The sequence below is a fragment of the Cuculus canorus genome, chromosome 11 (genome assembly GCF_017976375.1).
Source record: "Cuculus canorus isolate bCucCan1 chromosome 11, bCucCan1.pri, whole genome shotgun sequence".
Lineage (NCBI taxonomy): Eukaryota > Metazoa > Chordata > Aves > Cuculiformes > Cuculidae > Cuculus > Cuculus canorus.
Genome location: NC_071411.1, coordinates 1,319,632 through 1,336,710, shown reverse-complemented (window position 1 = coordinate 1,336,710; position 17,079 = coordinate 1,319,632). Strand labels below are relative to the sequence as shown.

At 46.7% G+C, this 17,079-nt stretch overlaps 1 protein-coding gene across 2 annotated transcripts in view; it reads left to right on the top strand.

Annotated features, from left to right (window-relative positions):
- Positions 1-17,079, top strand: part of RAD54L2 (RAD54 like 2) — a 65,100-nt gene that overhangs the window by 12,722 nt on the left and 35,299 nt on the right. For both annotated transcript variants that reach the window (XM_054076567.1, XM_054076565.1), the window contains exon 2: positions 11,988-12,194. In XM_054076567.1, coding sequence (XP_053932542.1) covers positions 12,044-12,194 — 151 coding nt within the window. In that variant the 5' untranslated portion in view covers positions 11,988-12,043. The remainder of the gene's footprint in view (positions 1-11,987; positions 12,195-17,079) is intronic.

Below are 17,079 nucleotides of genomic sequence, written 5' to 3'. Positions count from 1 at the left end.
TGTCTTCTTTTGTTGTGTCTTTGCCTTTATGATTTGCATCATTCGGTGATGAAAGCAAAGGAAATGGCATTCCTAGTGTAATGTAACTGCCCAGAGGCTTGGATTGCTCTTGCATCATCACTGCTTAACACTTGTGTGCAAAGGTGGCTGCTGTGGGTTCTCCTTTGCAGAAGCAGCACAAGAGTTGTATATTCTTTGCTTAAATAGGTGCCAGGGTTGAGGTGTGCACCTCAGCGGCCTCAAATTACAAGCTCCAGGCATCGGAAACAGGAAAAGTCACGTTGTGTTTGGAGAGGGTGCTGGGATATGGGACACAGCAGGAACAGAGAATAGCTTATTAAATCAAGAAGATGTGGGAGTAGTGTCATCGGTTGGGTTTGAAGTTTCTCATCCACAGGTGTCGACAAGCTGGGGGAACGGGACTGAAAAACGAACTTTACAAAACCAGTGCCGTTCGACATTGAGCGTGTGAAGTGCAGCGCGAGCTCTGAACAGGGTAAAGCAATGCCTTGAATAGTGGATGGCAAGATGAGTGTTGTGTGGAACTGAGAAGCTGTGGAGTTGAACAAGTTCTCTGCTTTTGAGTGGAGGTACTTGGGGAAAAGCTCTTTCCCCAGAGGAGATTTTTTTCTGCCTTTCCCTCAGCCTTGTGGTGTGGTCCTGTTGTCTCTGGAGGGGAATTTCCTGGGGAAGCTGGTTTTTTTTTTTTTTTGCTGGGAGAAGCTCCAAACTGTGGACAATGATAGCGAGGTTTGCCCTAGCCAGCATCTTTTAAGTTTCTGTCCCCTGTCACTATGCATCCTGTTCTCCAAGGAACACGAGTTGCTAAGGCCTTTATTATGTGCTCTGAATTTGTTTATTCTATAATGACAATGGTTAACTGCTCGAGGGAAGTCAGCCCCAGATAATGAGTAGAGACCGCGAGGAAATGGCCGATCTGCTTCGTCATGCAGACTCTGTAAGAAATTGCTTTTTTTCTGACACTCCCTTAAAATAAGAAGTTGTTTAGAGGTGCCTTTTTCTTCCTCCTGCACTCATGAAAAATCAGAGAGGAGATCTGATATTTCAACAAAATCAATACTTCTGGTCAGTGAAATGCTTATTTTAACAGAATGAGATTGGGAGCTGGTAGTCTCCACTGCTGTGGAACCTGGCTGTGAATGTCTGTGTGCTGTGATCCTGATGAGAGGGCGCATCCTCTAGACAGTCCTGAACTGTTACCATTTGCCTCCTTCCTTCCCAGCAGAGAGAGAACTATGAATGAAATTGAATGAGATTTTACAGCATTGCCAGCAAATCTGCTCCAGAGGTGCCATGTAAGTTCTTTTTTCTGTTAAAGAAAGCTGTTAATTGTACCCAAGAACTCCCATCAAGAGTTATAGTTCAAATTTCCAAGTTCAGCACAGTTCAATAATGATCAAGAATTCCTACCTTTAGACAAATAGGTAGTTTGAGCAAAATGACTTGGCAGCCTTGATTCAAGACTAATAATCAGTAATCCAACGAATAACTCAGCAATCCAATAATCCAACTAATAATTCAATAATCCAACTAATAACTCAAAGAGAGGGGAGATAAAATAGAGATGGGACACGAAATTCCACTCCTGTTATATTTTGGGCGATACCAGCAGCTGGGCATAGGATTGTTCTGACACGTACCATCCCCTTCGCGTGGGATGGCACCGTGCCGCCGGGACGCTGGGCTGCCTGCATGCAGTTCCTGCCGTACGTGCTCGCTGGGTACGGCCGCCGGTCAGGCAGTGTTTGCAAGCGCTATATGAGCTTTAATAAAAAAAGTGATCATTTGGGGCAAGCAGTTGAGTGAAACTTGCACTAAACTTTGAGAGGAAGAATAGCCAGCAGGTTGTGGTGGTTTGAAGATCTCAGCTGAATGCTCTTTGTGTTGTGCCTCTGAATTTTGGAAACGTAACGTTTGGATTCTGTGTGGGTAGGAATATCTATAGAATATTGTCTCGTCAGCAAGAATCAGTCCTACAAAAGGCATTCCTAGCATTTCTGGAAGTTAAGATGTAGTTAATGTATACATTTGGGATGGTGACTCAGTGGAAGGTGTCCCTGTCAGTGGCAGGGGTTAGAAGTAGGTCCTCTTTAAGGTCGCTTTTGACCCAAACGGTTCTATGATAGTGACATTTTCACTCTTAAGGAGTTGTCTGGCAGCCACTACTTCTGTAGGTGACAGTCACAGTGCTTGCTCACCATATAGTGTTCATTAATGATGTGCTAGGAGATCCCTTTTCAATTGCACCCTCCCGTCTTAGCACTGGATTTGTTCATAAGGGTCATTAATGTCCCATTCACCGTACAGTGGGACTGGGAGGCTATGGTGACCCGCAGGGTGTGTTATCTTTATGTTAATATTTGCCTGTCTCGGTAGCCAGACTTACATTGTGCTGCTTTTAAAGGTCTGTTCAGAGTAAGCTCCGGTCTGTAGTCGTATCCTTACAATTCTAGAAGGTAAAAATGTAACATGTATATCATAGCTCCGTGTCTGTTGTGCAATAATACTTATGCTCTCTAATTGGGGTGGCTTGTGTGTGTATGCAAATGACCCCCGGAGTGGCGGGCAGGGTTGGTTGCAGTCCATGGCGAGAGGCAGCGAGTTGTGCTCTTGTCCCTTGCTGGCCTGCCCGAGCCAGTAGGAGGGTTTGAGCCAGCAGAACACAACCAAAGCGGCGATTCCCTTACTAGGGACAAAACTGCAGGAGGCAATCGCATCCAGTTTCTTTTCTGTGTGAGCTGCCTGTCCTGTCAATCCTAAGTGTTGTCAAACCAAGTGCATTTGTGCAGGACAGATAAGGATCAGTGTGTTTGATTTTGACCTATTTGATGGAGGAGGCAAAGACGGGCAGGTTTTGGTGACCTTGTTCTCAAAACCAGCAAAAGAATGGTCTTTAGTGGTACTGACTGTAACTTTTTCCAGCACTGTGCAAGTAGAGGGTTCTGTTGGAGGGAATGATGCTGGAAGAAACCCAGGTTTCTGACAGTTTTTAGTCCTTTATTGAATTTTTCATCTACAGTGGAATCCAATAAAAATTAGTTTAATGTCTGATTGCGTGACAGACTGGAACAACTTGGGTCTAATGCACACTAATTGTCGTCTTCATCTCGCGTGAGTTCAAAACTGATTATTTAAATTTCCTCCTACTTCAGGGTTTTTTGGTTTTTCTTTCTTTTTTTGTTCCTTTTCAAGTTTCTTTGGTAAAACTGTAGGTGGCCTCAGGAATGCTTTCCGGTCGCTCGTGTGGTTGTCATTGCTGGCGGGGGGAGAGGGAATAGAGAGCAACCAACCTGTGTTGAATTCTTCTTTTTTCTAAGAACTGCGTAAATCAAACTCCTGGATTTTAAGTCCACTTCTGGGAAGGAAGAAAGATGAGGCATCGGCAGCAAAATCTGAATCGCCTGCAGCTCTTTGTAGTGGAAGGCAGACCAAAGGAGTTAAGCCATGTTTACTTTGTGATCTGTCGATGCCAGTGTGCAGTGTGACTGGCGGCTGTCTCGTGGGGAATGGGGAGTTGCCCTGCACCGCTGCTGGTGGGAAAGCTTTCCTGAGCAGAGACCGGGTCAAAGGCAGTGAATCATTGCCCTGTGATGAAATGTACCTCTCTGCGAGGCAGAGAAAGACTACTGTGTGGATGGGGTGACACTGAGAAAACAGGGTAGATCCGCTGGGCCTTTCAGCATTGGGAAAACATACCATTTTCCTCATTCTGAAAAATGACAATGTTGTTGATGAGCTCTCGGTCTGTGTCTGTGGGATGCTTTCCGAGGAGGTAAGCCATAATGTTGACGAGTGACCGAAGCCATAGGTTTGTCTTCACAGTAACAGTGACAGATCTTTCCTTGAGAGGGGATTAGCTCTTTGCCTGTTTCATTCCTTGCTGTTCCACTACTTCCGTTTATGTAATTTATTCCTGATTTATTACATAACTTATGTTCTGGCACCTCTGTATAATGGAGCTTAGGCTCATAGAGGTGTCTTTTAGCTATCGGGACCCTCCTGGCTGTGGGAATTGGCTCACCTCTCGCCATCGTTTGGGTACTCACAAGGAGCAGGCTTGGCAAACCTCTGCCACGAGCTGGCTTTTAAAATCTGTCTTTTGGAATATGAGAATGGGTATCAATTGCAGGGTAGCAATTTTGCCCCAAATTAATCTGGTACATGAAATGTATTGAGTATAATTTGGAATCCTGCCGTGCCATGCCCTACTATTGAGTCTTCCCCACCACATGGAAGCTTTGCTAAGGATTCTGCTGCTCTTGTAGGTACTGGTTGAATCTGTAAAAGCACACTTGAAAGTGGATTTTGTATTGAAATGCTGTTTGCCTTGACAGTAGAAACAGTGATCGGGGAAGGAAAGTTCACCTTTCTCAACATATTCTTTAGCGGGGAATGGAAGCTCCGTTCACACAGCGGGTGCTAGAGCTGGAAACATAAATCAGCACTTGGTTAAGTGAAAGATGAAATTTCTGTTCATTTGCGATGGTGTTAATCCAGATGAGTATCAGGAATTACTGGAAGCAAAACGGATCATGCACCCCGTACCTCAGATATCCTGGAACTGTATGAGGAGCAGAACAAAGCGATCTCTCGATCAGGTGGTTCCTGGTGAGGACATTCTGAATATTTCAAAGGAAAGAGTTGATTTATAGAAAGCCAATTTCTACTCAGTGTGATCAGATAAAGTTGCTTTTAAAAGCAATGCGACATTGGTTAGGAAAACCATTATATATGTAGGTAAACACAAAAATGGTTTGCCCATCTCTGCTGGCTCTGGAGGTAAAGAGCTTGTCAGGGCCCTGTGTGGCCGCTGGCGTCCTGCGAGGCGTTAGGGTTCTGCTTTCAAGGTTACAAAGGGTTGATGCTGTTGGCAGCAGGGTGCACCCGCATCCCTTCTGCGAGGCAGGAGGGTGAGGACCCCGTGGCAGGAGGCTCCGGCGGCAGTCGACGGGCGATGCCGGTGCGCGCCGCTGCTGCCAGTCCGGGTTGTGTAATGATCTGCAGATGCTGCCATTGACTCGTGCTGGCTCTTTTTGTTTGGGATCGCAGCGGGAGCCAGGCCTTATGTAATGTTCATTGTCACAGTCTCCGTTCCAGCACTGTCATGTCAGCAGAGGGGAAGGATTAGCTCTCCCTTTTCTTTCTTTATGGGATGGTTTTAGGGTTGTTTTTCCTTTTTCTCACCCCTTCTTGTGGCAGCTTTTGTTAGTTTTGTTTTCAGGGAGCAACCAGTTTCAGGCTGTTTTTAGCATTGTGGTGCCTTCTGGAAGAAGGCTGTTAACCTACAGGGAATAAAAGAGCAAGCCCTGCAACTCTCCCCAAACTGATGGAGTTGTGTTTTAAGGCACTGTTATTCTTCCTCTCAATTCCTGCTCCCTGAAAATCGCAGTGGGCTCCTCAATACTCCCATCAAGCGTAGGTGAAGACTGGATGTGCTGTGCCTGTGCGTGCATGGGGAGAAGCACCCTTGCCTTCCTCGGAAGAGCGATGCGGGACAGGCAGATGCCCTCCGATTTGCGGTTTTACAGGCTGCTGCTTTATGCTTTCTGCAGTCAAATATTCCTGGAGGAAACACATCACTTAGAGGGGGGAATCAATGCCACTTAGTTTTGTTGCTGTTTGAACAAGAGGAATCAGAGAAGGGTTGTTTTATTCCTCCCTAGCCTACCAGTTGTCCGTGAGTCACAGCTGAAAAACTGTATTGTTTGGGTCTTAACCGTCTGGGACTGCAAAGGAAGAAGTGATTTAAATTACAATTAAGGATGTCTTTAAATGCTGTTTCTGGGGGTTATTGCTAGGGGAGAGAAGGTCCTGTTGATTTTTCAGTGAACGCTTCAGTTTGCTGTGTTAAACATGAAGGGTGCCCGCCAGGCTGGAGTTGGTCAGTAAGTCAGTAGGCTCTTTTTTCATATTTGCCCTTTTAAGTGATTTCCCCTTCAATTTTTTAATTACATTTTAATGTGCTCCATAATGTAAGTTAGGGAAGTTCTGATGCTCGTTAGAATCAAACTACCCAAGCCCATTGATGTCGTTTTTTTTTCTCATTAGATTTTAAAATTTAACAGAAAATTGTTCTCTGTTATTTTGTGATAATGTTGCAAGTTATCACTTGCAAACTGTTACAAGATTTATTGTATAGAGATGCTTAAACTCATGACTGTTTGTGTTCCATTTCTATGCTTTGTAATGATTTTCCATTAGTTCCCGAAGGCTACGTAAGAGGCACTCGCTCTAGTGAAAAGATGAGCTTTCTCCCCTGAAACCCGCAGTTACCTTCACTCACCTCCAGTGTGAGGTGTTTGTGTGTGAGCTGCTGAACAAACAAATAAGAGTGTTATGCAGCAGTGACTTTGAAATACCTGATTTTATTAAACTGTCTGTGCAAATCCGCTTGTGATTTGCCAGCATGCTTGATCCTGTTCCTCTGGCCATGCACCACAGTGACCAAGGTGCAGTCTTGGTTACAAAACAGGCTTTGAGGGACAAAGCTTGATGAGTCCCAGATATTGGGCTTGGCTGAAGGTTGGGGAGGTGATGGAATCCTCTTTACTATTCAGCACTGTAGTAGCATTAGTGTTAAACCTGCCCTGTCTGAAGGGATTTGTATGGGATGGGTGTGTACTCAGGAATGAGTGTGTCCTGTGCCTAAATTGCTTGTGTCATAGCAGGCAAAAAGCTGTGAAGCCCCCGTGGCTTCCTGGTGGTACAGAGGAATCCTGCTTCTCCTTCCTCAGGTGGGGAGGGACTCTTGCCTGCCCTGTCTTGCATCCATCCTTTTTGCTTCTTTGTATTTGTAACAGTTCAGTAATAGTTTCATTTCTCTAGTGCTGATGGGTGCTCTGGTGAAAGCAATGATGTGGTACTGAATTGGGCAAAGCCACCGGATCCCAGGATGTTTGCTGTTTCAGTTGAGAGTTTGGCTTGTTGCACACATGACCCTGTGGTGAAAAAACATCCCTTAGAAGGGAAAAAGCTTGCCTTCACAGTTCTATGTCAACTTCATATGATTATAGAGTCATGGAATGGTTTGGATTGGAAGGGACCATGCAGGTCATACAGTCCAACCCCCTGCCATGAGCAGGAACATCTTGAGCTCCATCAGGGTGCTCCCAAGCCCCATCTAACCTGACCTTGAACACCTTCAGGGTTGGAGCAGCCACCACCAGAGACTGGCAACCTGGGCCAGTGTTTCACCACCCTCAGCATAAAAAATTTCTTCCTAAGATTTGCTCTAAATTTCTTATTTTCATATGCAAGGAAGAAAAATGGTGATTGTAAACCTTTGCAGACTCAAAGAAGAGCATGAGGACAATGGAAATGTGTCCAAATTTGCAAGCCCTTAAAGTTGCCTCAGCCAGAACTGGGTGTCCTTACTGTGCAGGCTGAGGGGCAGCAGTCAGGACCGCACGGCGTTGCTTACTGTCTGAAATGTTCTGCCTTAAAAAAGCAAAGCCCAGAACACTTCAGAACTGTTTTCATATTTGTTGAAAGACAGGACCTAATACACAAGAGAGGCTGGCTGGTGAGGTCGCACCTCGAATCCTGCGTTCAGTTTTGGGCCCTCACTCCAAGAAGGGCATTGAGGGGCTGGAGCGCGTCTGGAGGAGGGAACGGAGCTGGGGAAGGGTCTGGAGCCCAGGGGCTCTGGGAGCGGCTGAGGGCTCTGGGGCTGTTTAGCCTGGAGGAGCCTGAGGGGAGATCTTATCCCTCTCCGCAGCTCTTGGAAAGGAGGCTGGAACCAGGTGGGCACTGGGCTCTTCTCCCAGGGGACAAGTGACAGGACGAGAGGAAATGGCTTCAAGTTGCACCAGGGGAGATTTAGATTGGATATTAAGAAGAATGTCCTTACTAACAGAGTGGTGAAGACCTGGCAGAGGCTGCCCCGGGCAGTGGTGGAGTCTCCATCCCTGGAGGGGTTCACAAAGCATGGAGATGTGGCACCTGGGGATGTGGTTTAGCAGGCGTGGTGGGTTGGGCTGATGGTTGGGCTTGATCTTGGAGGTCTTTTCTAACCTCAATGATTCTGTGATTCTATGTTTATTTGATGTGCAGGTGATTGCAGGGTTTCACTTCCCAGGTAGGATAAACACAACAGCTCATTTCTTCTCCCTGAGTAAAGGGTTTGTCAAAGTGTTTTCACCTAATACCTCTCCTCACTTTTTCAGCATCATCATCAGGTATTGAGCTGGGCACCATACTGTGCCTAATTCTGGCTCGCTGTTGTGAAGCGTGGTGTGGCAAGTTTGAGGGGTTGTTTCTTGGTACTGTAGCCCTCCTTAAGGCACTGGGCTTGGGACGCAGCTTCCCTCCGTGGCAGGGCAGGACACCTGCCAGATGAGCTAATATGGGGCAGCCGGAAAGTCCAGACAAACGGTAACTTTGATTAGTTGAAGGTAATCTGTTTATCTCTCACAAAGTGCCCTTCCTGCAGCGATTAAATGCTGCACGGTGCGCCTGTGTGTGCAGAGGCAGGAGATGGGGCAGACTGGAATAACTCAGCCATAAAACAGTAACGGCAGCTACAATCTGGCCCTGTTGTGTAATTCCCCTTGGTGGGAGGCTCCGAACTGGGTCAGATCGGTGTGAGAAACGAGGGCAGTGTAATGCCTACCTGCCTGTCGTGCCGTGTCCCTGCCACGGCCTCCCGGTGCCGTCAGGCAGGGTGGAAGCCCTCCCGGGACCCCGGGCTGCCTCGATGGAGAGCGGCCGCGGAGCTGCCAGAGCCGAGGAGGAGGATGGGAGAGACAAAGTCAGCTGGCAGCATGGCAATAGGCACAAGGGAATTACGGAAGTCTTCTGGAAAGCTTTGGTTTAACTCTCTGCATAGGGCTGGGCTGCTGGGTGGGTGTCAAGAGGTGGCTTGTAAAGAGCATGTGCATCCTGCTAAACAGAAATTGGCGCCGAGATTCGGGCCTGTTTTTACTCCAGTCCAAGAGGTACCTGCTCCACTGGGCTTGATTTTATTTATAGAAACAGAGAGAGCCATAGCCTTCCCTTTAAACAATTTTTAGAAAATGTTGTTTGGTGTTTGGGGTTTTTTTTAGATTCTGAAGGAGCAGTGAAACGTGAGCGATGCTACCCTGGGGGACAGCGGTGGGCGAAACCGTGTCAGGCTTTGACCCGGAGCCTTTAGTGGCATTGCAGCATTTCTGCTTCTCCCATTTGTAGCTGAGAATTCATTCCTGCCATTGGAATAGTGTTTTTATTTCTTCTTTAATTTTTTTTTTGCGTAGGTCTTTTGGTTGGTGCTTAGGTTACTGGGGCAGTGAAACACGGACAGTTTGTAAGATGCTTCTGTTGATAGGGTTTCTGGCAGATGGTGTGTGAACTGCTTTCTAGCATGATATGGTCAACATGGGAATGGGTAAATCCCCTTGGAATGCCAGGGCAGCAGCAGAGACCCACAGGGTGACGCTTCTGACTATTTCCTTCACTTGCAGCTTTACAGTTACAGGTTGGAGTAGAGAGTAAACTCGGGCTGGTTTTCCTTAGGGCTGCGTGTCAGCTGGAAAGGAGCATCGTTGCTATTTAAACACAAAAATAAGCTGCTGTTTTGAAGTGCACATGGACTTTAGCGCAGTGTTTGTCAGGAAAAACTTTGGATCCTTGACCACCTTGTGCCTGCAGGCCTTGTGTGAAGTCAGCGGATGTCAGAAGGGAAGCGGTGCTGGACCACGCCATGCCGAAGTCACCGTGGTGCAGGCGGCTGCCAGGAGCAGGGCTGGGTGCCTGCCTGCCAGCAGGAGCTGAATGAAGCTCTGGCTTGGGTGAACTGGCACAGTTCCACTTCAGCTCATTTAGATTTTGGCCTTTTCTGCCATCTGCTTCACTAAGCCTACTTATTTCATGTGACACACGGAGTAGTGTAGGGACTTCAGTTGTCTCTGCCTGCTGGGAAAGTGCTCCTGGGACCCAGTGTGAAAGGCTTCCTATTCCCACACCGATCTCCGCAAAGCCTGCTCTTCCCTTGTGGTTATTTTCTTTCAGACACTCTTCAATGTTATTGAGGAGCTGAGACGAGCAAAGTGAGAACTGATGACTTCAGCTGGAATAATTCAGCACACTTGACAGTCAGATTTTCAGCCTTGCTACAGAGGTGTTGAGTTGTGTCTTTAACCTTCAGGTTTCCGAGGTATTCAGTTACTGCTGCAACACAGCTGAAAATGATTTTATTCTGTTTCTGGAGATGTTTGTGGATATGGATGTTGCTTTATCTGCTTAGAAATGTGGGGTTTCTTCTAAATGGCTGATTAGTTTTCAAACATTTTCTTGTTTACAGTGGAAATGCTGTCTAAGTAAGGGGCCATAGAAAAGGATAACAAGGAAATGTTGCCCTTTTCTTTCTTTAAAGCTTTCTGAGGAATGTGTGGGTAGTAATTCTTCTGAGACTTGATTTTTGCACGCAGTCGTTTGCTTTTATGTTCCTTGAGAGCAAGGAGCCTTCTTTATGTTCTGTTCTTGTGTTTCTTTCTCCTCAGCCACCTTACCCATCTCCCTTATGGCAGTTCTTTGTGTGTGGAAGAGGAGAGCCCAGATAGTCATCACTGCCCAGAAGTGCAGTGCATGATCTGAACAGATAAACTTGTGACTTTGTGGTTGCCCTGGGCCTCTCTTTAGGCTTTATTGTTGCTTTGGACTGTGATTTCTGCTGCGATGCACTGGCAGAGCATCACATTGGGGTCATGCACAGCCAGCTCTAGCCTCATCCTTTAGAGGAAGGGAATGTAAACTCTCTCTGAGCCACCCTTCCCTCGTGTTTACTCTTCTTCTTACCCTGCTTTACGGATGTACAACACATAAAAAAATGGATCTCTGTTGTCTTCTGTGCCGTTATTAAGATGAAGCTGGGCGACCTTCGCAGCAGGTGCGGCTGAGCAGGGAGAGGGGTTCTTTCTGTTGCAGTGATATATGCAGGGAGCCGGGGAACAGGTATCCCTGTGGGATTCCCAAACTGATTCTTTTTACTGTGCCTCATGGTTGGACGGCAGTGCTCTGAAATTTTATTAATAATGTGCTTATTTTTGCATCTTTTTGTAAACAGGTATCAATACAAGGAGTCTTTTTTGCTGTGTAGGTGTCAAGAATACCAAGAAAGAGGTGGTTTTTTTGAGTGATTAGTTAATATATTGGTTCTGATACTGATGCTACAATGTTGGGCCTGTGTCCTTAGGCCTTTCCAACCGTATCCTGGGCTGAATCTAAAGAAATGTGGCCAGCAGATCAAGGGAGGAGATTCTCCCCCTCTTCTCTGGTCTCATGAGACCCCACCTGGAGTCCTGTGTCCAGTTCTGAAATCCTCAGATATGGAAGGATATAGAACTGTTGGAACAGGTGCAGAGGAGACCATGGAGATGATCCAATGGCTGGAGCACCTCCCACATGAGGACAGGCTGAGAGACTCGGGGTTGTCCAGCCTGGAGAAGAGAAGGGTCCAGGGAGACTTTAGAGCAGCTTCCGGTATGGAAAGGGGCTCCAGGAAGGCTGGGGAGGAGCTTTTTCCTAGGACATAGAGTGATAGGATGAGGGGGGATGGCTTTAAATTGGAAGGGGGAAGGTTTAGATTAGACATTAGGAAGAAATTCTTCACGATGAGGGTGGGGAGGCCCTGGCCCAGGTTGCCCAGAGCAGTGGTGGCTGCCCCATCCCTGGAGGGGTTCCAGGCCAGGTTGGATGGGGCTTGGAGCAACCTGATCCAGTGGGAGGTGTCCCTGCCCATGGCAGGGGTTAGAACTGGATGGGCTTTGAGGTCCTTTCTGACCTAAACCATTCTGTGATTCTGTAATACCTTGCTTATTGCATCCATTTTCCACACAGGATTTTGTGTGCAGTCGGATATAACTGTTACTTAAAGGACTGATGGCAGATTTGAGTTTTTGTATGCTGTAATCCTGCTATGATTTTGAGCCTTGAGGCTCAAAGGTTGAGATTGAGCAAGATCACTGTGTACTTCTTCTCTTTCCTCGCAGGGCTGCCTCACGGTAGAACATGAGCAGGTAATGCACAAGGAGCACCACTGGGAATCATGTCAGACGAGTCAATCTCAGGGAGTGATCCGGACCTGGACCCGGACTTGGAGCAGGAGGATATGGAAGAGGAGGAGGAGGAAGATGAGGAGGAGGCGATGGAGGAGGACAATGATGGGGATGACGAGGAGGACTTACTTGACGAGAGTGGTAAGTGAATGGAGTTGTGAACCTCTGCATACATTTTTTATACAGAACTGGCGCTGCTAATTTTGGTGAGTGACACTTTGGTAGGTAGTGTAAGGAGTAGGATTTGTCCAGTGCCCGACAGGGAGGAGTGCTTATGTGGGTGTTTAGTTGAAATAGAACTTCAGTATAGGTTAAGTTTGGACTCCTGGCCAAAAGAAATTGCATCATGAAAATAAAGCACCAGCAGAAATTGTAAGGAGGATAGAACATTTAAAATAACTACAGATTCTGGGGAAGCAGTTGTATAAAGAAGTAAAGAAATCAGTTTACAATTACTTGTATTATTAAAAGGATCCGATGAATTAAATGTATTTACATCACTGCGTTGCTCAGCATTTTAATGGATGCTGTGGGCAATGAGTGCTTACTTACAATAATCAGCTCTAACAGCTGGAAAATGCTTTTCTGACAGTGAACAGGTTGGGTTTGCTTTTGTTTGTTTGTTTTACAATGTGAAAGGTGGCAGTGCTGGCCAAGTCAGTCATCGCCTTCTGTCCTCACCCCATTCACCTCTTTAGCTATGAGCCATACAGCTGCCCATGGACTTGTGCGGTGTAGGTTGTGTTTATGCAAGATCAGGTAACGGTTCTGGGTCATGGCATCATCCCAGACGTGTGCAGTTCGGTTCAGCAGCAGGGGTGATGTTCTAGGGCACGTAGACAGGAGCGCGTGGCTCAGGCGGGAATTCCCCATGCTGCGTTTGCCACCACATTCCTTGTATCATAAAACTACAGCCTGAGCCTGAGGCAATGCTGTGTTTGTTTCCTTTACAACTGTGATTTTCAATGATTTCAAAGGGTGTGCAGATTTTTGATGCACCTACTTCAGCCTAGTGAGAATAGTCGTGCTTTTCTGAGCATAGAATGTGTTAAAGACACTTCTCTCTTCTTCCAGTTACTGAAGTATTTTTGGTTTCAAAGTACATTGTTGTCCTCAAGTGTTGTTTGGGTCTGGTTTTTTTATATTCTTCAGCCATGCGCTACTTGAAATTGCTGTTTTGATTTAAAATGCTTATAAAATGTTGATGCAAATGAACTCGATTCCTCTGGTTTTATTCGCACAATGGCCTTTTCTGATGAGAAAGAAGCAGAAATGAGATGTTGGATCAGGTGAGGAGCAAGATAATTCCTGGGAGACAGAGTTGGAGAGAATCAAGGATCACTTGGTTGGAAAAGACCTTTGAGATCATTGAGTCGAACTGTCCCTGTCCACTACTGAACCATCCTCAAGCACCTCATCTACTCAGATGTCTCTTAAACCCCTCCAGAGATGGGGACTCCACCACCTCCCCGGGCAGCCATCCTGGTGCCTGAGAACCCTTTTGGTGAAGAAATTTTTCCTGATGCCCAGTCTGAACCTGCCCTGGTGCAACTTGAGGCCATTTCCTTTCATCCTATCGCTTGTTATTTGGGAGTAACTAAGCACCCACCTCACTACAACCTCCTTTCAGGCAGTTGTAGGCAGGGATAAGGTCCTTCTTCAGCCTTCTCTTCTCCAGGTTAAACAGACACAGTTTCCTCAGCCGCCTCTCATAAGACTTGAGTCATGGATGTCCTAGTAGGTCATTCCCTGTGGGTATTTTATTGTAGACCTATGTATTTAATCATCTATATCTGCGTTGTTGTGGCTGAAGACTGATAATAATTTATCAGGATTGTTCTTTCCAAAGCAAGCAAATTTAGTGTATCAGCACATCGCTAACCAGTAATGACATCTGTTTATTTTCACCTTAAAACACTAGAATTATGAATTATAACAAGTGTAGAAAATCACAGAATCATGGAATGGTTTGGGTCAGAAAGAACCTTAAAGTTGATAACCACAGAGCTGACATCCTTTGTACAGGTCTTCAGTGATGGTCACTTAATGGGCATCAGCATTGTGTGTATGAGCCCTTCAAGGTTTACTCTTTCTTTCTTTGAGGACATTCCTACCCTGACTCTCCTCACCCCTTCCCAGGGGCTGCTAGGCTGCACACCCATCCTAGCAGCACGCTTCAATCCCAGCTGGAGGCTTCCACTTCTTTTCCAGCCTCGTCATCCCTGCCCACCGCATCTGTTTTCTCATCTCTTGTGGGTAGCAGTTCTTGTTTTATCGTGTTTGATTTTGTGATATCAGTGCATGACTCCTAAGAATGTTTTTTGTTGACTCTCTAAATGGTTTTTGCTAGAAACGGGATGCACTGATGAGATAAAGGGCTGTTTCAAGCCCTGCACTTCTTCTCTGATCCTGATGGTTGCTCAGGGCTGTTTAGAGCTCCACAGGAATAAAAGCTAATTTGAGCAAAGAGGAAACAAACCTCCAGTATGGATTTTATGGATCATTCCAAATGCAGGGGCTGTTTGTACAAGGAGGAAAGCTGTTGAGCTTTCCCAAGGAAAGCTGTTGAGTGTTTGAACGAGTCCTGCTGTCATCCTCTGTTTTTTCACTTTCTGAATGTCTTTGGATTATTCCGATTGAAGTCTCTGCAATTCATTGTCTCGTGTGTCTTGCTGGAAGGCAGTTAATATAATTAAAAGTGATGGCACGTTGCTCACTTTCTTCCCTCTGAGTATAGGGGTTGAACACTGTTTTACAGTGTAACTTAGGGAGAAAGGTGTGGAGAGCTGGTTATTTCGGTGCTCTGGAAGATGCCTGAATGAGCCCCACGTTCAGACCCTGTTCTCAAAGGCTCCTGGTGTTTGTTTTACCGGGCGTGTGGCACAGCGGGCAGGACCTCCAGTTGGCACTTCTGGATGTAGCAGTGGGCAGTCCCGCCGTGGTACCGAGTGTTTGGTGTGCGGATAGACCGGGCAGCACCAAACCAGAGTGTATTAGATGCTACTCGTGGGGTACAGTAGGGTTAGGATTCAGGTTTGTAATTGTAACAGGAGAGTAATTTACACTCTTCACACACTTGGTCTTGTCTTCAGCACCGTGCTGCCTACTTTGCCTGTTTTCTCCCTTTCCCATCCTCTCTTTCTTTCCGCAGGGCTGGGGACGTGCTAGCTCTTTAGCATCTCTGTTTGATAAGCGGAGAACAGCAGAAGACAGAGGCAGTTTGCGCTTCCTCTTCCCACCTCAAAGTCGTGCTGTTCCTCCTCTGCCTGTGAAAGTGCTGCTGCCCATGCAGACCCTGCAGCAGGCACCCAGCTCCCTTGAGGTGGCTTTACTGGACTTGCTAAATGTGACATGAAAAACCAACCCTCTGGAGTGCTTTGCTGGAAATGTCCCGTCCCATAGTCTCTGGGATCTCCCTTTCTGTTAGCTCTTGTGGCTGGGATTTGGACTTGTTGGCTTTTAAAGGTCCTTTCCACCCCAAACCATTCTATGGTTCTGCTGAACCTGAAGCTGCAGATTGCCTTTCTGGGCATTTTGTTTGTGTTGGCGTAGCTTTGGTTGTTGGAAGGTGATGGAGACAGGTGGAAGCCCCTTGTCTATGGGCTCTTTGCCCATAGGTCTGGGAGGAATAAGGGAAGGGAACAGGAATGAGAGGAGCATGGGAGGGGTGGTGCCTAGGGCTTGTGGGGATTTTGTTGCCCTGTTCCAGCATTTTAACTAACCCTGTAAACTGCGTTATTCTCGGTGTGGTGAGGTGTGGCTGGAAGCTGCTGTGGGAAGGAAGGATGAGATCCTTACAAGTGCTGTCCCAAGCCCCCTTTGCTGGGAATTCCAGACTGACGATGTCGCAGGTCAGTCACTGAGCCTCCCGCCTGCTCTGTCTGAAGTGTGGACTCTTTCCTGGGCTCCTCTGCTTATCTCGAGCAGGGGGAAGCTCTGAATGAAAGCGTTAGTGACTCCTCTGCCCCGCCGCCAAGGCTCTTGACGGCGACTTCCTTTTGGAGAGGGTGGCACCACGTCTGGCATCGTCTGTGTTGCATAACCTGGAGTATCGACTCGCTTTACTTCTTTAAAAGGAGGCGATGACGCCAGAGCTCTGCTTCCTTCAGACCCGCCGATTGGGCGCAGGGGCTGGCTGATCTCGTGAAATGATGTGCTATTATAACTAACTCTGCTTTCCCCCTCCTCCTTCCCTTTGATCTATTGCATATGATGGAATACAAAATAGAACTCCTTCCATACAGTTCAAGAACAGCCCACGTCAGTGGCTCTGCGTTTTCTATATATATGTATACGGATTTTTTCAAATGCTTTTACCTGTAGCTATACACTCTCTTCTCTTCAAGCTGCCACAACTGTGAGAGCAGTGTGAATGTGCAGCGAGCAGGGTCAGTGAGCGGGCAGTTGTTAACTGAACAAAGAATTGCTCCCAGCCTTCCGTGAGGAGGAAGGTATCTGGTTTCTTCCTGCTTTTCTGATAGGCTTTGCAGGATATGGGGAGTTGTGCTTTATTGGCCAAAATCTTGCTTTTCTCTTTTCACAAAGCTGCCAGTGATGCCCTGGTGAAGGACAGGCGTGCTCAGGGCTCTGTCACATTTGGTACCTTTTCAGTAGTCGGGTTTGTGCTGCACCTCATTGTTGCTAACAGATTCTGTACTCTCACCTGCAGCTTCTGAAACCATGATGAAATCACGAGGAAACTCTTTAGCAAATTTGTAACCTGGTGATTTCCCTCTTGAGTGGGTAAGGAAGGAGTGGCAAAGTGACTTTGCCGAAGTTGCCTGATGAGTGTGATGAAGCCAAAGTCAAAATCCTCTGCTTTGTGTTTCAGGCAGCGCTTCTTTTGTTTTCAGAACAAAACTGGGTGAAATACTTCTCTGGTTGGTGTTTGAGTTTGAACTGCATAAGTTGTCCTTATTTTCTTTTTTTCCTTCATTTTTCTGGTGTTGTGCTGTTTTTAATGACTAGTCACGTCAAACGTGTGCAGCTGAATGCTGTACAAGTGCGGTGTTGGCAGCAGCACCTC